Raw genomic sequence first — 24231 nt, forward strand, 5'->3', positions numbered from 1 at the left:
CTTTCGGAGGCACCAAATGTAAAAGATGCCTGTCGAGTCTGGAGGCTGTGTGATTGGCACGTTTTCTCTCTCCATAGTTGGGTGCCACCAGTGGGTTCTCACAGATGTCTACCTTTTTATTTCACTTGTTTGTTCTCCTCTTTTCTCTCTTATATTTTGGCTGAATTTTTTGGGGGGGAAAAAAGCAATGTTGTGAAATGAAAAAAAAAAATAAAGTAAGAAAGAAAGAAAACGAAGTGTGATCCGGAATTCTTCCCTCATTAAAAGTTTGCTTTGTTCCATATTTTTATGCCTGACAGATATAGCTCATAATGTTGATCTTGTGCTCTGCATATATTTTCAAAGATTTCTCTTATCTAAAGGAAGAGAACATAATGTAATAATAGGTGATAAACACTGTAGCACACATAGACTCTTTGAAAATAGTAACTCTGAGAGACAGACAGGTAAGCAATAAAGATGAGGGGAAGCTATCAATAGTTGGTATTTAAACATGCCTAATGATCATTCCCATAGAATTCTTCTTCTATACCCCTGTCTATTACATTGAGGAAGAGAGAGAACTCAGTGAAAAACAACTGAAAGCTTTTATTGCTCTGAAATCCTCCAAACTACTGCACAGTGTAGCCTGAAGCAAGAGTCCGACAGTTTCACCACAACAAATTTTCCAAACTTATTTCCAGTCACTCACAGTTATTTGTCCTAAAATCTAAGGACACTGGATTGTTTTGTGTCCTCTTAATATGCCACAGGACAGCATGCTTTCATGCTGCTGTTTTGCTAGGAATGCCTTCTCCCACCTCTTCATTATGCAAAATGCTGCTCACTAGCTTTAAAGATCAGCCCACGAAGTATCTCGTCTGTGAAAGTTTCACTTGACTATCTTCTCTGAAAAATTATTGTTTCTTTGTTTATAATTAAAAGTCAATTTATCACATATCTGTAAGAACCTTCTGCTCATAAAGAAAGATGGCTATACATTTTCTTGCCCTTCTTTTTAGTTTTGGCTCTTCTGTCTGTAACATATAACCCTCTCCATCTATTGCCACTGAAGCATATAATGCTCCATTGGCCCCATAAGCCAAGCTACAGTAGAATGGACTAACTCTAGGTATTTGATCTTAGAGGCTGAGTTGAATTGATTTTTGGAAGTAGGGGTTGGAGTTTTATAAAACCTCCCTTGACAACTTTGCTGTAAGGGGTACAAATAACTGAACTAGAGGAGGTAAGCCATCCACTGCATTGAGTCAGTAATGCTCTGTCTGAAGAATTAGACAAAGAGATAAGCATAAAGGTCAAGTGAAGTCAGATCAGGCTTTCAATTTTGCCAAAGGAGTGTGCCCAAGCTTAGATGGCCAAGTCTACAGTGGTATCTGAAATTTATTCCTCTTCATTCTTTTTTTTTTTGTGTGTGAGAAACAGTTTCATCTATCCTGTAATAAAACAGGCAAGGTTATATAACTTTTACAAGGTATCTTAGACTGAAAGTATTAGATATTTGCAAACTGAGTTACTGCAGGAAATTTGTCATTGAACAGAGTTGATCCAAGGTTCAGCTCTACCATGTATTAATTCTGCTTTCTTTACCAAGAACTACAGATGCAATGGCTTTATTTATATCACTAAAGAAGAACATTTACATCTATCTCAGTTTCTTTCCCTAACCATTTCCCAAGTCTCAAGGAAAGATGAATTTACAAATTCCTTAAATGATAATTTTGCTGTTATTACTAATTTCAGGAGCTTCTTCACTTTTACCTCAAATCTCTTCATATACCTTTTGGGCTAGTTGATTCTTATGCAATGACTTTTCCATAGGCATTGAGAAACAATAAAAAAAAAAGTATTCACTACTTAGATTAGTTCATATCAATCTGATATTCTAAATGCAGATTTACATTTTTAAAGAAGGCTAACTCTCAAAACCATACAGGTGGTATTAAGCCCAGTGACAGAGTCTCATTATGGCTTTGGATGATGCTCCCACCTCAGCTTCCCACGATGCTCAGATTGCAGGCATGAACCACCACTCGTGACCCTGAATTGGATATCTTGAAACTCCTTTATATAAAAAATTTATATCTATAAAGGAAATTTGTGTTTATAAGATTGTCTGAGAGGGAGTACTGAGTCAATAGAAATTCTTGCCATTGTCTACATTTACATGACAAAGTTTTGCCTTTGTTTAGGGCACTCTTCCTGACCATCTTGTCTTAGCTGGGATTTCACATACAATCTTTCTTTTCTTGGTGCATATGAGCAAATGATGGTACAACATTTAGGCCTAAAGTTTTAACTCTGTGCTTTTGAAATACTGTAAAATTTTCTGCCTTGTTTCACATAGGAATCATCTTTAAGAAGGCAAACTGTTGCCTAACAATTGTTCAGAGCAGTAAGATAGGTAATTAAAAGATTGAAAGTGTGAATAAAAATATATACATTTAAAAGTCAGCAAATAAAAATTCTTTATAACAGCAAAAAAAAAAAAAATACAATCCAAAAAGGTCGCATTGTCTTAAACTCCAGGAGATAGCATCAACCTGCTTTATACCAGTTATGAAAGGCAAAGGCCCTACTGTAAGGAAAGGGGGGAGGACGAGCAACACATTGATATACAAATTGTTCATGGCTGATACACTTATAGGTACAAGAAGTATTCAGATATTCATGGGGCAGGATAGGGTGCTTCTATTGAAGAAATGGAGTCAAACAGTCTGATATGGAAAATTAAGGAGTTCCAAAAAAAAAAACAGAGATAGCTCAGATAAAATGATCTGAGAGTAGAAATTGAATGGGAAACAGAATCTGAATCACAAGAGCACTGAGGATTTTATCAGGACACTAGAATGTTTTGATTTCACTTCTATCAAACTCTACAGAAGTTAAGATTTTCAAAAGATAGAAAAGGCAATATATCCAGAAAGAAGGTGCTAAAAAGAGGTGTGTGTAATATTGATGAATGGCCAGGAGAGCAGTCTTCTTTAACTTCTTATTTCTTCTTTTAATAGGAGAATTTTATTGAGAATCAAAAGATAAAAGTAATGTTTGTGAAAAGATAATGAAATCTCAAGGTACACATTATATTTTAAGGGAGGATGTAGCTACTCCAATGGAGTGACAATCTCTTTTTTTCAGGATGGTGGCAGTTTGGGACTCTAAGAAAATGTATGAGTGGCATTTTGAACCATCGCTGCAGGGAAATGAGCTTCAGTTAGGTGTTTGACTTTCAATGTCATTTGATAAACTAGAGAAGTATAACCTGGGAGCAAAGATGATTGGAGGGATTGGAAAATGTCTGAATTACTCTATCCACATGACAAATGGTAGATTGTTGTCAGGATGTAGAAAGTTTTCTGGTAGTTCACTATGAACACTGCCATTTTCCACAATGTATTTTCCATTTTTATGAATAATTTTGAAGAGGTGCAAAATAACACATTCATATGGGAAAGTGGTTGAAAATTGAGAAAGAAGAATACTTTAAATGATATAATTAGTATAAAAAGATCCTTGACAGGGATAAACAATGAACTGTTACAGCACAACACTCAAAGGGAATGGAAACAATATTCTGGAGAGTGTTTTGTTTATTCCTCCTTACCCTATAGGGACACGATGAAGAGATTGGAATTCAAAATAGTAGTTATGATAAAATATATGAAGAGTTTTCTGTTGATGGGAATCCCAATATGAGTCAAAGAAATAAAGCACTTACAAAGCCAGACAAATTCTCCTAGGCTCCAAGGGATTGCATGGGGGGAAGTAGGAAGCCTGCCTTTATTTAGAACAATATTCTCTACTGATCAGGCTGTAGATGGAATATTTTATTCACAGCAATGTGATCACTCTGAGCAATATGATGATAGATTATGATATACACAGGGAAAGCCAAGTCTTGTATCTGGGTTTGAGTCTTTGCTACAGAAGACAGGATTAAGAAATGGAGGATGTTCAGCCTGGACAGAGGAAGTCAAGTCTTGGATATTATCTTCAAAATTTGTAAGGGCTCCCATGTAGACAGAAATAAGACTGTTTTTTCTTTCTTTCTTTTTTTTTTTTTGTTTATTTGTTTTTTGGTGGGGCTCTAAGGGAGAAAAAATAGCAAAGTTTCAGGGGAAAATGTTTTGGCTTAATATAAGGAAATTAAAAAAACACACATACAGGCAATGGAGTGACAAAAGATAGGCTGGATTTTCTTGCAATAAAAATGTGTACAGACAAATATGAATTGTAGCCAGAGGAGATGTCATCAGAATGTTCAACCATAGATGGGTTTAAACACTAGACTGAATATCCATTAAGATTTTTTTCATCTTACTTACAATGGAGGAATTATAAAAATAGAGACAGGAAAGATAATTATAAAGATATTTGAGACTAGAAGTAAATAGTACTTAAAATTTTATCTGGAGACTTAAGTTTTAATTTCGTTTCTTTTAATAAAGGAAATTTTATTTTGCTCATTTTCTGTTCATGCCACACTCTTTAATTGTATTTCTTTTTTGAAAATCTTTTATCAAAAGGTTGTACATTGATTAACATACGATTGAATATTTTTAAACTGTTCTAGTTTTGGTCTAGTACCATAAAGGAAGTACAGAATGCCTCCATTCTTTGCTGATTGACGTGAAAACTTCAAGAAGCAGAAATAATTCAAAGGGTATTACTTCATATCAAAGATACTTTTAAAAATGTATACACATATTGCTAACACATTTATCACCCTCTGCCAGAGGTAGATCTCTTTGAACCGTAGATGATAGAAGGAACTTCCTGCCTGCAACCCCCCAGGTGAGCCCTTGCAGGAACCAGTGCATCACTGAGCCAGTGCAGTGGGAGAGTTTCCTAAGACATTTAATTCTTTACTTGGGATGGAAATTATGATTCATCATAGCATCTGTATTAAGCAGAATAATACTGCTTGAACCGTGAATGATACCAAAGCCTTAGTCCCCCAAACTTATGAATATATTATATTACATTGCTAGGGGGCATTGAGGTTGCAAGTGAATTGAATATTACTAATCAGCTCACATCAGAATGGAGAGATTATTTGGTATCATCTGGGTGTGCCTAGTATAATCCAGTATCCTTTAAAGAAGAAGAGAGAGGCAAAGAGGAAAATCAAAGGAAGATACAACTAGGAAGCAAGGCTAGAAGGATGTGGTGTTGCTGGCTTTGAAGAAAGCAACAGGGGGAGGAGGACACAAGACAAGGAAGACAGGCAGCCTCTAGGAGCCAAAAAACACAAGGAAACACAAGGAAACATATATTCTACTAGAGCCTCTAGAAAGGAATGCAGGCTGATACCTTGATCTTGGTCCAGTGAGACCTTGTCAGAATGGCATGAAAATAAATCTGTGTTGCTTTAAGTCACTATGTTTATGATCCTTTGTTATGACAGCAATAGAAAAATAATACAGCATCCAATAAGAACTTTCTTTTGCTTTACTTAGGATGCAAAGACATATTTAAAAGATCAAACAAGTTGAATTCTATTTCAGACAATTTTAAAGGAGAGATTTGCCAATGTTACTTTTCTTCTTTTGTTGGTATATATGTAACACCTTTTTGAGGGAAAACACAAAGACTCTTACCTTGTTTGAGAACAATAATTCGAGCTTATTTCTGTAAACACTTTGAAAGAAAATCTCTTATATTCAGGATGGGTATCATGCAGTATTTTTTTCCTAGTGAAAATTCACAGAATAAAAATGAATTTCTTCAGTGCTAATGACATCTACTTAACTTCCACTAAATTGCCCTGGTGACAGTGTCTGTAGTCATTAGAAAGAAGAGAAGCTACATTACTTCAATGGCCTCTGCTGCTCAACCTACTAGCAAATTAATGACTTGTGATTAAAACTGTTGCCCTCTGAGCCAGAACTCTGGCTTTCTCCCTTCTATCATTCCTACTGTTTTCTCCTACTGAAACACACATACACACATTTATGTTGTTCTTCCAGACCTATCCAGATTTTTGAAGAATGGTCAGCATGGTCTATAGTGGTGTGTTTCATTCCCAACTTTGAAAGTAGAAAACATCTCAATTCCTTATCCCTGAAGATATTCAATTTGACCTCCATTAATCTCTAACCTCATTCGAAGACAACAGATTTTTTCTTTCTGTGTGTTTGTTTGTTTGCTTATTTATTTATTTTTCTCCATTTATCAGATTAGGAGAAAGATCTGGGTATAATCAGTACTGATGTTTTTTATTTGTCTGTTTTTCCTCAGAGTGGCTCTTTCAACTGTCAAAGGGAGTACCCATGTCCTTTCTTACAGGAGAGGTAACTATTTTGGTTAGTCTTGAGAACTTTTCTGCTTAAATCACCATGTATGTATGAAATAGGCTTTCATTTCATGCTGTTGTTTATAAATCTGTCTTTGGAGGTGGAGAATTCTAACAAATAAGTTTCATAATGTAAATCTTCAATGGTGAGAGAGTTTTCAGTTGCTGTGCCCTGAACCTAGATCAATTTTCCTGTCACAGAGAGACCCACCATCAGCTGCTCAGCTTTCCCTACTGAGCTTAGCATGAGCTTAGCTCATTCAAAATAGTAGTTAGAGATGTTTGAAGGGGCTATAACTCATAACCCTTGCCTTGTAATACATTCAGGTACTTCTAGTTATCTCAAGGGGTACTGTAAACATTTTTTAAAAATATTTTTCAAATATTTTGATTACTGGTTAGCATGAACAACATAGGACTTCCCAGTAGCAGATTTAATCTACTGGGAGACCTCGAATACCTCCATTGTGCCCTGTGCTTTCTGGGAAGTACAATCAATCCACTGTGCTGACTCTGAGCTCTGCTCTTATATTGATCTTTTCTCTAGAATGAACGAATGACCTTAAACCACCGCTGCTTCATACTAATCCTCTAGGACTCTGGCTAAGAAGTTCCTCCTCTTCTAGGTGATCACTCACTAGACTAAAATAATATTTACAAATTTATTTATTTATTTTTGAGATGTGGTCTCATGAAGTTGCTCAAGCTTTTCTTCAACTCCTGAACTCAAGGGATTCTTCCACCTCAGCCTTTGGAGGAGAAGGACTGTAGGCATTAGCCATTACACTTGGTTATGTTTTTTACCAAGTGATTATTTATTATATTATTTATAATTATGTAATTATTTATTTTATGTATTCATTTATCTCCCTATTAGATTATCAGATCCACAGGTTCAGTGACTGTGTTTTGCTTGTGCTTGCATATTCTATAACATTGAGCATTGTCTGGACGACAGGGTGTGAACCTAGCTGCCAAAAAGAAGGATAAGGCAGAAGAAAGACAATTGTGCCGGAACCTGGGACTATTTTTATGTGCAGTGTCTAAGACTATTTACCTATGGGTCTTTTAAACAAATCACTGCAATACTCTGAGACTCAGCCTCCTTATACAACAATAGTTTTATAAATGCCAATATGTTCCGAAGTGATTGATATGTCAGAGGACAATTTGAGTACAAGTAAATTTCATGTTCTTTGGGCAGACATCTGTCCTTGCAAAGCACTAGATGAAATCAGAAAACTGCATCTAGACAAAATGAACTGAGCAGGAATAGAAAACATGGACACATTTACTCATACACTGTAACATTTACCAGCTACCATACATTATGAGCCTCACCTACTGACATCTGGTATTACAGCTTTGTGTATAATTTCCTTTCAATTGTAGAACTGCAATCCCAATTTTCTTGCTGGCTGTTGGCTGGGAGACCACTCTCATCATCCAGTCGTCACCCTCAGAGCCTTTCATGTTCTCCTCTTAAGACATGGCAGCTTATTTCAATGAAGACAAAAACACAAATCTTCATCTTTCTTAATATGTGACCTCTAGTTCCTCATTTTTAAAGGTTCACTTGTTAAGATTAGTCCCATCCAAGTTCAGGATAATGTCTCTTTTAGTCAGCATAAGGCCAACATTGTGGCCACGCATTCAAGAGTAACTTCCTTCTGCCACAGCCTTCAGAAATGTTTTTATCAGGACCCACCTTGATCACATCTGGAAACTTTCTTTACCTTTTACATGTAATATTACATTTTGTTAGAGTGACCTAATATTTTTTCTGCAATGTTCTATTGATTAGAAGCAAGTTACAGATTTTGACTATATTCAAGGGGATGGTGTTATACGAGGACCTGACTGATTGCATATCATCTTAGAATTCTGCCTATCATGAGAAAAGCTTATTATGTTCAGAATAGCAATGTGATAATATCTATCAACCTGCTTAGCCTCTCTTGCTGGTAGAGATTAAAATACAACTCACTTAAAGCAATTTCCTAGATGAGGCCAGAAAAATATTTTGGAGGAAGAAGAGTTGTATTGCATCTTTATTTTGTCGTTTCCTGTTCACCTTTGTCTTTTCTGTCTCTAATATAAATGTCATGTCTGGATTTGCTAGAATCTACCTATTATCCACAGAATGAAAACCACAGAGAAAGGTGCAGTAGAATTCATAAAAATATTGGACCAAATGCTACTTTTTTGCTCATGTAATTCTGTATTTCATTCTTGCAACTTTTTGATAAAATGATTATTCCCCTTTCCTTATTAAACTCTATGTTATGTGTCTCTGTTACTCACAGGTAAATGAATAACTGGTCACACAGCCAAGGTTAACTGCCTTCTGCCACAGTGCTCAGAAGTGTTTTTACCAGCACCATTTTCTCATCGCAAATAGTACAGGGGATTACTTTTTTTTTTTTTTTTCTGAGTAGAGTGCTGTGATGTCACAGCTCACAGCAACCTTAAACTCTTTGGGCTTAAGCGACTCTCTTGCCTCAGTCTCCCAAGTAGCTGGGGCTACAGGCCACAATTCCCAGCTATTTTGTTGTTGTCTTTGTTGCAGTTGTCATTGTTGTTTTAACTGGCCTGGGCCGGGTTCAAATTTGGAAGCCTCAGTGTATGTGGCTGGGGCCCTGAGCCACATGCACCACCCAGTACAGGGGATATTTTTAAGTTCCCTGGTGGACTTTCCAAGGCTGGAAAGAAACTTAAAAGTTGTTTCTTTTAACCAAAACTGGATATTCCCTCTGAATCCAGTGAGCACCTTGTAGGGAAGCTAAATAACAGAAAGTAATAGAATAGTAGAAATTATGACACAAAATAATGGCATCATAGAGTGTCACCACTTCTCCTCTCTACTTCCAGTACTTGAGATCATTCTACTGCATTTCATGCAAACCTGTTTCAAATGCTGCTATAATTAAGTCTAGCAATCAAAGATTGAGGATATAAAACTTGATTATAAAAATGAAAGACAAACTGAAAATTAATGTGAAGTTGATTTACATTAAAAATGGAGTGAGTGGAGGAGGAGAGCAAGATGGCAGCCGAGTAACAGCTTCCTTGCATCTGGGCACCGTGAGTCCGGGGAGATAGGACTCCAGGCATCTCTGGTTGGTGGGATCTGCCTATCACCACCCCTGCGAGGATACAGAGAGTCAGTGAGAGACTTCTGGACCCCAAAAGGAGGACTAAAACAGTGGAAAACCGGCAAGTGATTGCGTGTGTTCAATCGGTCTAAACCCGACTGCAACTGTAAGTTCAGTAGCAGCGAGACTGTAAACCGGAAAAGTCTTACCTGTGAACTGTTTTGGTGTCTTTGGACTTGGCACTCTGTTGAACTGCCTTGGGGAGAGCCTGAGCAGGAGTGCGGAGAACTTTGGCCATTGTCTATGGCCCCAGTCTGAGCCGCTGAGCCAGACGGAGCTAATAGTGTTTGGCTGTGGGCCACAGGGAGCCATTGTGAGCGATCTGCCCCGGCAAGCTCCTCCCTCAGGGTCCCAGAGCTAGAATCAGGTGGGAGCTGGTAACCCAGTGACCGAGTAGCCTAAGGGTGGGGTCTGAGCCGCCTTGCAGCCCTAAACCTCAGGGGCAGAGTGAGACCGGTTTGGGCACACTGGGTAAGTGGATAGCCACTACAGCAGTGATTCCAGTGACAAGCACTTTCCTGGGAAGGTTTTGCTCAGCAAGTTTACAAGTTCAAAGTGCCTTTTAAGTGGGCTGAAGAGAGATTTAGGGTGTCTACCTGCTGGGGTTTGAGAAATCAGCAGTCTCCAGTCGTATCAGAACTGTGATTAACATCTAATACCCCAGACAATATTCAACAACATGTACATACTGCTATGTTTTTGGTTGTGTTTTGTGTTTTTTGGGGGTTTTTTGTTTGTTTGTTTTGGTTGTTTTTTTGTTTATTTTGATGTTGTTGATGTTGTTTTGTTTTTTAATTTCAACCTTTTCCGTACAGAACATTTTATCTTTCTCAATTTTTCTGGTGTAATTGTAATTTCCCATTGCTGCCTTTTTTAATAACTAGAACTTCATTTTTGCTACTGTTTCTACCGCTATTATTTGTTTTTTCATCCAATTTCATCCCGAAAAGTTTTCTGTTTGCTGGTTTTGGTTTGATTTATAGCATTTTTGTCTTTCCTCTCCACTTGGTGGAGGTGGGGTACTGTGTCTGATCAGGTTAGCAAAGAGCTGCTGAGCTCAAGGGAAACACCCAACTGGGCACCCCAAAAGGTGGGTTTTTTTTAAGGTTCTGTCAAAGTACCCCACTGTACACCTATATTGCTCTGTCTCCCTATTTCTGAGCCTCTCTTCTTTTTATCAATATTCCTTTTACCCATTCCTTCTCCTTTCTCAATTTTTTTTTTTCTTTTCACTTGGTCCTCCTTTCTTTCATTCCATTCTTGCTCTTCAACCTTCTCACCCTTCTGGTCCTGTACCAAAAGGACTCATCTAACCCTTAGTCCACAGGCACGAGAACTTAAAGAGCAAGAGGAAGTGAAAGGAAAATTAGGGCAAGGAAACAGATAAAAGAAATCACTCATGAGGAAGAATCAGCAGAAAACTCCAGGCAACATGAAGAACCAGGCCAGAACAACCCCGCCAAGGGACCATGAAGTAGCTACTGCACAGGATTCCACCTGTAAAGAAATGTTAGGAATGACAGAAAGGAAATTTAGAATACACATGATCAAAACAATGAAAGAAATTATGGAAATAATGAAGGAAACTACTAATAAAGTGGAAATTAACCAAAAAGAAATCCAAAAACAGAATCAAATAACAGATGAATGATATGAAGAATATAAAAAGGATATAGCAGAGCTGAAGGAACTGAAATAGTCAATTAGGGAACTTAAAGATGCAATGGAAAATATCAGCAACAGGTTAGACCATGCAGAAGAAAGAATTTCAGAGGTAGAAGACAAAGTTCTTGAGATAACTCAGATAGTAAAAGAGGCAGAAAAGAAGACAGAGAAAGCACAAAGTTCACTGTCAGAATTATGGGACTTTATGAAGCGTTCCAATGTACGAGTTATAGGAATCCCAGAAGGGGAAGAAGAATGCCCCAGAGGAATGGAAGCCATACTAGAGAATATTGTAAAAGAAAATTTCCCAAATATCACCAAAGATTCTGACACACTGCCTTCAGAGGGCTATCGGACCCCAGGTCGCCTCAACTCTAACCAAGCTTGTCCAAGACACATTGTGATGAACCTGTCCAAAGTCAAGACAAAAGAAAAGATTCTGCAAGCTGCCAGGAGTAAGCGCCAGTTGACCTACAGGGGCAAATCCATCAGAGTGACCGCAGACTTCTCTAATGAAACTTTCCAAGCAAGAAGACAATGGTCGTCTACTTTTAATCTACTTAAACAGAACAATTTCCAGCCCAGAATTCTGTACCCTTGCTAAGCTAAGTTTAAAAATTGATGGAGAAATCAAATCATTTACAGATATACAAACATTGAGGAAATTCGCCACAACAAGAACAGCTCTACAGGAAATACTTCAACCTGTTCTGCACACTGACCACCACAATGGATCAGCAGCAAATTAAGAACTCAGAAATTAAAGGACAGAACCTAACCTCCACACTGATGCAAAAGCTAAAACTAAGCAATGGACTCTCACAAAATAAGATGAATAGAATACTACCGCACTTATCAATTATCTCAATAAATGTTAATGGCTTGAATTTCCCACTGAAGAGACATAGATTGGCTGACTGGATTAAAAAACACAAGCCATCCATTTGCTGTCTGCAAGAAACACACCTGGCTTCAAAAGACAAATTAAAGCTCCAAGTCAAGGGTTGGAAGACAATTTTTCAGGCAAATGGCATTCAGAATAAAAGAGGAGTTGCAATCTTATTTTCAGATTCATGTGGATTTAAAGCAACTAAAGTCAAAACAGACAAAGATGGTCACTTTATATTGGTCAAGGGAAAAATACAACAAGAAGATGTTTCAATTCTAAATATCTATGCACCCAATTTAAATGCTCCCAGATTCTTGAAACAGACCTTACTCAGTCTGAGCAATATGATATCTGATAATACCATAATAACAGGGGACTTTAACAGAGCTCTTACAGAGCTGGACAGTCCTCTAAACAGAAATTAAACAAAGATATAAGAGATTTAAATGAGACCCTAGAACAACTGTGCTTGATAGATGCTTATAGAACACTCCATCCCAAAGATAAAGAATATACATTCTTCTCATCACCCCATGGAACATTCTCCAAAATTGATCATATCCTGGGACACAAAACAAATATCAACAGAATCAAAAGAATTGAAATGTTACCTTGTATCTTCTCAGACCATAAGGCACTAAAGGTGGAACTCAACTCTAACAAAAATGCTTGACCTCACACAAAGGCATGGAAATTAAACAATCTTCTGTTGAATAACAGATGGGTGCAGGAAGAAATAAAACAGGAAATCATTAACTTCCTTGAGCATAACAACAATGAAGACACAAGCTATCAAAACCTGTGGGATATTGCAAAAGCAGTTTTGAGAAGAAAATTCATTGCTTTAGATGCCTACATCTTATGGATTTGGAAAAAGGAGAACAATCTAAGCCTAAACTCTGTAGAAGAAAAGAAATATCCAAAATCAAATCAGAGATCAATGAATTTGAAAACAAAAGAATCATTCAGAAAATTAATGAAACAAGGAGTTGGTTTTTTGAAAAACTAAATAAAATAGATAAATCCTTGGCCAGACTAATGAGAAATAGAAAAGTAAAATCTCTAGTAACCACAATCAGAAATGATAAAGGGGAAATAAAAACTGATCCCACAGAGATACAAGAGATCATCTCTGAATACTACCAGAAACTCTATGCCCAGAAATTTGACAATGTGAAAGAAATGGATCAATATTTGGAATCACACCCTCTCCCTAGACTTAGCCAGGAAGAAATAGAGCTACTGAACAGACAAATTTCAAGCACTGAGGTCAAAGAAACAATAAAAAATCTTCCAACCAAAAAATGCCCTGGTCCAGATGGCTTCACACCAGAATTCTATCGAACCTTCAAGGAAGAGCTTATTCCTGTACTGCAGAAATTATTCCAAAAAATTGAGGAAGAAAGAATCTTCCCCAACACATTCTATGAAGGAAACATCACCCTGATACCAAAACCAGGAAAAGACCCAAACAAAAAGGAGAATTTCAGACCAATCTCACTCATGAATATAGTTGCAAAAATTCTCAACAAAATCCTAGCCAATAGATTATAGCTTATCATCAAAAAAGTCATTCATCATGATCAAGTAGGCTTCATCCCAGGGATGCAAGGCTGGTTTAACATACGCAAGTCCATAAACGTTATCCACCATATTAACAGAGGCAAAAATAAAGATCACATGATCCTCTCAATAGATGCAGAAAAAGCATTTGATAAAATCCAGCATCCTTTTCTAATTAGAACACTGAAGAGTATAGGCATAGGTGGCACATTTCTAAAACTGATTGAAGCTATCTATGACAAACCCACCGCTAGTATTTTATTGAATGGAGTAAAACTGAAAGCTTTTCCTCTTAGAACTGGAACCAGACAAGGTTGTCCTCTGTCACCTTTACTATTCAACATAGTGCTAGAAGTTCTAGCCAATACAATTAGGCAAGACAAGGAAATAAAGGGAATCCAAATGGGAGCAGAGGAGGTCAAACTCTCCCTCTTTGCTGACGACATGATCTTATACTTAGAGAACCCCAAAGACTCAACCACAAGACTCCTAGAAGTCATCAAAAAATACCGTAATATTTCAGGATGTAAAATCAATACCCCACAAGTCAGTAGCCTTTCTATAAACCAATAACAGTCGAGATGAGAAGCTAATTAAGGACAGAACTCCCTTTACCATAGTCTCAAGAAAATAAAATCCTAGGAACCTAACGGAGGAGGTGAAGGACCTATGTAAAGAAAATTATGAAATCCTCAGAAGGGAAACAGCAGTGGATATTAACAAATGGAAGAACATACCATGCTCATGGATGGGAAGAATCAACATTGTTAAAATGTCTATATACTTCCCAAAGTAATCTACCTATTCAATGCCATTCCTATCAAAATACCAACATCATACCTTCTAGATTTGGAGAAAATGATTCTGCGTTTTGTATGGAACCGTAAAAAACCCTGTATAGCTAAGGCAGTTCTTAGTAACAAAAATAAAGCTGGGGCATCAGCGTAACAGATTTTAGTCTGTGCTACAAAGTCATAGTGCTCAAGACAGCATGGTACTGGCACAAAAACAGAGACATAGACACTTGGAATCGAATTGTAAACCAAGAAATGAAACTAACATCTTACAACCACCTAATCTTCGATAAACCAAACAAGAACATACCTTGGGTGAAAGACTCCCTATTCAGTAAATGGTGTTGGGAGAACTGGATGTCTACATGTAAAAGACTGAAACTGGATCCACACCTTTCCCCACTCACAAACATTGATTCAAAATGGATAAAGGACCTAAATTTAAGGCATGAAACAATAAAAATCCTCAAAGAAAGCATAGGAAAAACACTGGAAGATATTGGCCTGGGGAAAGACTTCATGAAGAAGACTGCCATGGCAATTGCAACTGTGGAAGGCTGACACCACAGCATCTATTTTGTAGGCCAAGTGCTATTTCCAGTACTAACAGACTTAAGTTTCTATTTCCCTGCAAATGCTAGGCCTAAGTTTCTATTTCACTGCAAATGCTAGACCTAAGTTTCTATTTCCCTGCTAACGCTAGGACTCTTCTCATAAATCACGTGAGCGAAACTTTGAAGCTTGCTGTTCGAACTTATCGCCACCAAGGCCAGGAACTTATCTATACCAAGGCCAGGTTGCTTGGATACCCGGTGACGTAAACCTCCTCCTTCACCTACCCTTATATACCCTGGAAGAACTTTGCAATAAACGAGACTTGATCAGACTCCTGTCTTGTCTCCATTCTTCGCGCCCCTTGTCCCTTTTTCATTCTCACCCCCTCCTCCAGGTATCCTTGTCGACTGACCCGCGGGCCGGGTCATGCAACAACCAAAATAAACAAATGAGACTTCATTAAACTGAAAAGCTTCTGTACAGCTAAGGAGACAATAACCAAAGTAAAGAGACAACCTACACAATGGGAAAGGATATTTGCATATTTTCAATCAGACAAAAGCTTGATAACTAGGATCTATAAAGAACTCAAATTAATCCACATGAAAAAAGCCAACAATCCCATATATCAATGGGCAAGAGACATGAATAGAACCTTCTCTAAAGATGACAGACGAATGGCTAACAGACACGTGAAAAAATGTTCATCTTCTCTATATATTAGAGAAATGCAAATTGAAACAACTCTGAGATATCATCTAACCCCAGTGAGAATACCCCTCATCACAAAATCTCAAAACTGCAGATGCTGGCATGGATGTAGATTGAAGTGAACACTTTTACACTGCTGGTGGGACTGCAAACTAGTACAACCTTTCTGGAAGGAAATATGGAGAAACCTCAAAGCACTAAGCTAGACCTCCCATTTTATCCTGCAATCCCATTACTGGGCATCTACCCGGGAGGAAAAAAATCCTTTTATCATAAGGACACTTGTACTAGACTGTTTATTGCAGCTCAATTTACAATTGCCAAAATGTGGAAACAGCCTAAATGCCTACCAACCCAGGAATGGATTAACAAACTGTGGTATATGTATACCATGGAATACTACTCAGCTATTAAAAAAAATTGAGACTTTACATCCTTCGTATTAACCTGGATGGAAGTGGAAGACATTATTCTTAGTAAAGCATCACAAGAATGGAGAAGCATGAATCCTATGTACTCAATTTTGATATGAGGACAATTAATGACAATTAAGGTTATGCGGGGGGGAGGAAAAGCAGAAAGAGGGACGGAGGTAGGGGGGTGGGGCCTTGGTGTGTGTCACACTTTATGGGGGCAAGACATGATTGCAAGAGGGACTTTGCCTAACAATTGCAATCAATGTAACCTGGCTTATTGTACCCTCAATGAATCCCCAACAATAAAAAAAAAAAAAATGTAGTGAGTGCTGCCTACTAAAAAATAGAGCTCCATGTCTATTTCTACATATATAAAATTGCTTATAAAATGAATATTTTAAATATCCCAAATGAATATTTTTATCATCCTGAGATTAAAAGATCATATTTTCAGAACATGAGCTAATATGTCTGAATAGCATGATAATGAGAAGACACTATTGAGAACAAACTCACATCCACTTCTCATGACAAGGGACTCACTCCATGATGTGAAGTCAGTCCCACATCATCAGTGATAACAGGTTCCAAATTTGTGGGTGTTGTATATGTTAAAATCACTTAGAAGAAGCCGAAGTTAGATTCTAGGAAGGCAATGGTGGTATAGATTTTGAATAACCTCAATTCTCTCTTCAAATAGGCCTCCTGGAACAAACGAAATATCTCATAAACCCCAAAGTATGAGTTGACTGAAGACATATTACGGAAGGCTATTAAGTCACATAGGGTCAGATCTGTTCAAGTAAAAACAGAGTAAACAACACAAGGTGCAATGATGTGAAAGTCTTGCTTGAGAAAATACTGAAGAAGGAACTTAAGATGATCTCTTCAGATATCTGGAGATAATGAGCTGAATGAAATGGTAATGAGCAGTAAACGCATATTTACATGTAGAATTAAGACTTTGAGTACTCTCCAAACTTCTTGTATCTCTAAGATGGAAAAAAAAGTATCCAATGTACTCAATATTATCATGAAACCATTATTTAATCACCTACACATTCATACAAATGATAAAACACAACTATAGTCCAGAAAGAAGGAGGGAAGAAGAGTCAGGGGAGAGGGAGAAGGAGGGGAAAAGGAGGAGAGGGGTAAAGACAGGAGGACGGAGGGTATTTAGTGGGACCTCACCTAATGTACACAATGCAATGGTACATTTCAAAACTATTAAGAGTAGAGTATAAATGTCTTACCCCAACTAGTAAGTGAGGTGATGGTCATGTTAATGGATTTGATGCAAGCATTCCACATTGTACATTAAATCAGCACATTGTACTCCATAAAATGCATTAACGTATAGAGTTATGAGTTAATTAAAAAAATAATTAAGACTTTATTTTTTTATTAAGTCAAATACACATAGATTATGAATACATTTATGCATATGTGGAGTACAATGTGTTGATTTTTTTTCTTTTTTATACAACCTGATGTGGTTAGATCAAACCAATCAACAAAGCTTTCACCTCATTTACTTGATTAATGTGCTAAGACATTTATGTTTTACACTTGTCATTCTTGTTTAGCAGGCCTAGGCCGGGTTTGAACCCACTGTTCCTGGATCATGTGGCTGGCGCCCTAACCACTGAGCCACAGGCACTGAGCCAGAAACAATGTAATTTTCATTACATTTTTTTCTGAATACATAAAGGATTCAGATAATTTTATTTTCTAGTTATAGTCTTTGTGGAGCTCAATTTTCTAATTGGTTAAAAATTGGGAAATTGTCTTGTCAGGTTACGCTAGAGATCAAGTATGATCTTCAATTGAAAACATGAAAAAGCAACATAAGGAATTATATTATGAATAGAAAATATGGCAAACTCCCACTACTATAAATGACCTACAAATATTAAAAAATATTAAATATTTGGTTTTTACTCCAAAATGTAAATTATAAACCAATCAATAGGAAGGCCAGCAAAAAAAATATGAATCTTAATCTACAAATAACCTAAGGCATTTCAATTCTCCATGTCTATACCAGAACAAAATTTAGTTACATATACATGTACTTCATGTATAAACATTAAAAAGAACACTTATAAAAGTAATTATGTTTCTAAAGAAAGAAAATAATTCCAGAAAGTGTCAGCTACATTTTTCAGGCAGGGAAACTGATGAGCAATTCATGGATCACTTAAGGCAAGGTAACCTGACTAGAATTTGTACTTAGACAAAGCTTTTCTTATGCACTTTATAATCTCTTCGCAGGGCCAGAGAGAAGCAGACTTCCTGAAAGAGTTAAATTGCTTCCACTTTCAATACAAATGGAGCAGAAAAAGAGAAGCTTCAGGCAACAGAAAGTTGATCAGTGGTGTAGTTCAGAGATATTAGGCAGCTAGAATATTTTCACAACCCACCCCTTCTTCTTCTTGGAAAAGCTCGAATATTTCTAAGGTCTTATTAAAGATAATTTCAGAAATGCTTTTCTGCATCATTGAATTCCATTTTTAACCAAACTAAATCTTATGAAAATTTATGTTTAATTCTGAAACATGTCCCACCTACCACCGTTTTCCAATTAAAGCGTGACATTGACACATTCCTTGCCCCCACCTGATGGAGTGTTGAGAATGCACATAATCTCACATGCTGGTATCTCTCCAATCCAGGAAGCCTTTTTCACCTCTAATTTGCACGATGCATTCATTTTCAAATTAGTCACGTGATTAATGAGCATCTTGGAGGGTGTCCAGTGTTTTCTACTCTGTCAAGTTCCCTGTTCCCTTTACTCCCACCACCAGACTCAATTAATTCTCCCTGCTATTTCCAAATGGTTGCACACACTATAAATTATGCTTGTTCATTTGTTTCAGAAAACAATCACATCCACTGCAATTTAGAAATTGTTTTCCATTGGTGAGGATAAAATGTGTTAAAATGTGTATCAGCAAGTATTTCCCTTTATTACATAGATCAAACCTTCCAACTATTCAATATTCAATATTTATCATATTTCAAACTTGTACTCCACCATCTTCATTTCCAGTCCCTGAAGAAAACACTGCAAGTTTGTATCTTATAATGAGCTCTTGTTGTCAAACTTAAATTAGGTTGCCATGCTCTGATAGAAGGAAATTAATGTAAAATGGCTTTATAATGAGGAAACAGAGGACTTATGTTACTGTTTTCTAACCTACATACTTTATTTATTTCTATTTCTCACAGCTCAGTTGAACTTCACAAATATTTTATTCTTTGAGCATGTAGTCATAATAAAAAAATTAAGCTTGGTTTTTCTTCCTTTCACATAGTCTGAATTTAATTCACACTCTTTCCAACTCATGCATAATCCTAAGAGAAATGATGATGTTTCCTCTCCAACAATTTTGAGTTAATAATAATAATTACATACTCTTGAAAATAAAATAAAATAGTTTCTTTTATAAATGGTTATATTATCAATGGAAGTCTCAGACAGCATTTCTGTTTCACAAAGAAAAAAGTCATTGACTATCTTTGATTTAAAATTATTTGTAGATATGTTACCGGTTTAATGAAAGAATTTTAGATACATAATTTGAAGATGCACTCACTCACACATACACATACTACCTAGATCATGATTAATTTTTACAGGAATAAAATAGAAGAGAAAAATTTCAGACAGATAGCTGTGCTATGGTTGTAAAGTTTCTGCATACTCAATATTACATAATTTATTAGGAAACATGGGAGAGTAATTGCTTTTCTAATAATGATTGTTACTAAAATACAACTGTATTGTGTATTTCACAATATAGGGTGCTGAAGACACTAGATTGACATAGACATAAAAGGCCCTGTTCTTATGATAAACAATGACATGGTAAATGTATGTCCAAGAAAAATACCAGAAAATTTTATAAAGGTTATATGATAAAGTGAAAGATTCTAAAACCACAATATTTAAGATAATATCCAAATGGCAGGAGTCAGCCATGTGGAGAGTTGGAACAGTCTTCTGGGCAGATGAAAGAACTAGTGACAAAGGCATTAGAATCATATGTGGTGGCATGTTCAAAGTTGTTATCAAAGGGGGCCAAAGAGTAATTGACAACAGGGAGAATAGCACAGAATGGAGGATGAGAGCAAAGTGTCAGGCAGAAGCCACATTTTGCAACCAGAAGTGACTGCTGATGGTGTTATTCCAAGTGTCCTACCTTGGAAGTGAGAATAATGTAATCTAAAAATTTATACCCTGATACTAATTTGAAATAAAAAGAAGGAAAAAAACATACACTACACACAAGGAAAGATTACAACATTCTCTCTACAGAGCTGTGTGTTCTGCATAAAAACCCCCATAACTCTATTTTATTTTAGCCATAAAGATTTTCCAAAAAATTAAGAATGGACAAAAAAAAAAAAAAAACCACACACACACACACACAATAGTTCACTAGTATCAGATCAGAAAATGTCACAAAAATCTCATGCAGCAATTGATTTTGTGTCCTTTCTCTAGTATCATTATAACACTCTATTGAATCTTAACAAACAAACAAACAAATAAAAAATAACCAAGTGCCCCGTGAAGCAGGGAACAGAGATATTCCTTTGGCTGCTATATGAAAAACAAACCAGAGTGGGGCAAGACAAAGAAATCGGGATAGGGGTCGGAGAAGAGGTAATTTCTGGCATAGATTTCATATTCTACCTGTACCTCTTATTTTATTGTCTCTCAAATGAACTTATATTAAAGAGGACTTCAGAAGAGAGGAATAACAGAGAAATTAAAATAAATCCTGAAAAACAATATTCCTAGACTTAATTGAAGAAATTCATATTACACTTCTACACTGATAAGAATTTGAATCTTTTATATCTGTTCACTGCCTCCTTTACTCCCATAAACCATTCTCTCACTCTAGAGTTATTTCAGGGTTAATTCCAGTTTTACATGTTTCTAGTGCTTTTTGAGACAGGTTAAACTAGGGTATCATTTTTGGTTTTGGAAATTCCATAACAATTATTATATGTGCCATTTCCTTGCAATATTGAGTAAAGTGATAATCATTTAGTACACCTCTTAAGATATTTTTGTGTTGTAATGGGGAACATCATTATTTTGGTGTTAAATCGAGAGACTACATAAAGATGTTAAGATCTTTAAAGTCAGAATAGCCCTCTGGTGTTCCTGAAATTACTACAGTAGAGAATTGCCTGTTTATCCTATGTTTGTGTTCAACTCAGTCCATGACTAAGATAGCATCAAGAGGAGTCCAGCTGTAAGGAACATAATATGAAAGGAGTTGATATTAAAAATCAAGTTTCCTCAATTCTCATCTCGATTCTGGTGTGATGACTTACGATATAAATTACTGTGGATTGAACATTGTTGAGCAAAGGTCAAGACTATTTCTTTTAAATTTACTATATTGAAAACCACTGAAAGTAGCTTATTGCCTTCAGATACTACTTTTATCTTATTGTTTGCTTCTATAAATCAAAACTCAATGTTTTCCAAATGGGAGAAGTAATTTCAATATGTTAACTTTTCAGCTCTATGTTCTAATCTTGAATTGATATATAATAGAGCCATCTTGTTAAAAACATAGCAAAGATCTTTTTTTTTTCTGAGAGATTTATATTTTATAGCTCTGAGGATCTAAGGGACAATAACAAATTTTCATATTTCAGTTAAATATATGGAAATACAAATGTACTATCTGTATTCCTAATATTTCTGGCATTTGAGTGTTGTCTATACTCATTTTATTGGTTTTATTTTTATACTCTTATCTTCTAAAAATAATGTACCTAAATATATTAATTATGTGTTAAAGTTTATATATAAATAAAAGTTATAATGTATTTACATGGTATTATTATAGAGACTAAAATAATTTTCAAATCAGGACTTATTAAAATTGTATACAATCTGTTATATATACTATTATCTGAGTCGGTCCTTATCAGAATTCCTAAGGTAAACAATATTAGCTATGTTTTTTGATTGATGAGATTCTGGTCCCAAAAAGTTAAGTAACTTGGAAAATACCACACCATTCTGGATAAGTCTCAGTAACGTGGGAAGGCTGCACATTTATTACAACATTATTGATTTTATAAACAGTTGAATAATTCTTCTATTACATAAACTTGGGGAATAATAACATATATTATTTTGCATCTCAGAATCTCATCTCCCAACTAATTCATTTTCTTTTTACCAAAAGTCAAATCCTGTCCCTATGACTAAACATTTTCTATGACTATTTATGTGTGAATACAGTGCAGAAAAAACTCACCTTCTGAATGATTGTGACATCACTGAAATGAGTAGCCAATGTAATCACTTTGAACAATCTCATTTTAACAGCTAATTTCTGCTACTTTTGTTTACAAGCTGTTATACTATTTTATGATCAACTGGAGTGAATTCTTTGTTTTTTAAAAGCAAATTAAATATGAGATATAGCTAGCTAAGTAGTGTGCAAGTGTGTGATGCATATAAATATGAATCATACACAGCAATATCATCCTGGTGATATTTGGTGATGCTATAGTATCTGCGGACTAGGAATGAGTATTACTGCTCCTACAGTTTCTGATTCCCAGCAGGTGAAATATCGAAACTTTCATTATCCACTGACAAAATATATTGTTCCTAGTCTTTATAGATGAGCTCAGGAAAGAAAAGTATAATTCCAACAGAAAAATGTGTCATCATTTGGGGTCAAGACAGCAGTGGTATTTTTGTTACACTGCCAGATTTTGGTAAACATTCCTGTATCATAACTATTTTGTTCTGCATTATATGTTCCCAAAGTATTAAGCTTTATGACTTGCCTTTTTCTTTTCAAACTCATACTTTTAGTATCATCAATATGACCATCTGTATGTTCCATTATCCCACTGACTTTTTTGATACCTAATACTTTAGACTTTGTAATCAGAAAAACAAGCATATTAAATTTGTATGTGAATTAAAAAAAAATGTAAACTGACTTTGAAAAAGGGCTGACATCCTCCTCTGGGAATATCTTTTATAAACTGGGTCCTTTTGGAAAAGTATTTTCATGGTTCACCATCTCTAGGTGTGTAAAATAATGCCATTATTGAGTCATTAAAATTCTCTCGAAGTGTGAAAATACACCATCTAAATCTAGTCACTAAGTACAAATTGAGTTCTTTAAGGCTTTGCTATGGGGCAAGACACTGGAAATTCTTTCTTTTCTTTTTTTTTTTTTTTTGAGACAGAGCCTCAAGCTGTCACCCTGGTAGAGTGCCATGGCATCACAGCTCACAGCAACCTCCAACTCCTGGGCTCAGCGATTCTCCTGCCTCCACCTCCTGAGTAGCTAGGATTACAGGAGCCTGCCACAATGCCCAGCTATTTTTTGGTTGCAGCTGTCATTGTTGTTTGGTGGGCCCGGGCTGGATTCGAACCTGCCAGTTCAGGTGTATGTGGCTGGTGCCTTAGCAGCTTGAGCCATGGGCACCGAGCCAAGGCACTGGAATTTCAAACAGAGAGATGATCATGAAGCCAGTAGTCATGTTCATAAAGAAAGAATTACAATGCAAGAGAGACAGAATATCAGGGAAGTTTTCCTTGATGACATAATACTTAGGCTGATTTCTGAAGCAAAGACTGACTTCAACTAAGCAAAGCACAGAGAACAGAAAAAGTAGGTGTGAAGCAAGGCACAAGAATGCTCTTTAGATTCATAGATTGCTTCTTGAAGAAGCACTATGGAAAAAGGAGAGACATTGCAATTTAGTACAGAAAGACCATGCTGCTTAAATTCAAAGAGAGAAGAGGAGGGAATGGGGTTTCAAGGGCTTGAATGGTTGATGGAGCAGCCCAAGTACAGCTTCAGCGACATATCTGTTTACTTTTTTAATCCTAAATTCCAGGAAAAGTCATTGAAAAATTTTAAGCCAAAGAAGGGTGTTTATGAGCGTATTTGTTGTCTGTGACTACAGGTGAAGATAATCACATTTGAATTCTCGAAAGATCACTCTGAGATTTTCTTTTTAAGGTGGAGCACTTTGCTTCTGTCCCAAATGTTTAGAAATAATTAAAAATAAATGGTTTTCTAAATATAATATTAATAAATAAATATTGTCTAGGAAAGAGGCTTTCAGTGGATTGCAAACTTTGACAAAAACCTAAAAGGAAAAATGAAAAAAAGAATGG

General features: G+C 36.2%; 1 protein-coding gene across 1 annotated transcript in view; it reads right to left on the minus strand.

The window, feature by feature from the left end:
• RIT2 (Ras like without CAAX 2) overlaps positions 1 to 24231 on the minus strand; it is a 552485-nt gene that overhangs the window by 396790 nt on the left and 131464 nt on the right. The window contains 1 exon segment of the mRNA XM_053571558.1: positions 17652 to 17673. Within this exon segment, the coding sequence (XP_053427533.1) occupies positions 17652 to 17673 (22 nt within the window).

Source organism: Nycticebus coucang, chromosome 19 (genome assembly GCF_027406575.1).
Source record: "Nycticebus coucang isolate mNycCou1 chromosome 19, mNycCou1.pri, whole genome shotgun sequence".
Taxonomy (NCBI): domain Eukaryota; kingdom Metazoa; phylum Chordata; class Mammalia; order Primates; family Lorisidae; genus Nycticebus; species Nycticebus coucang.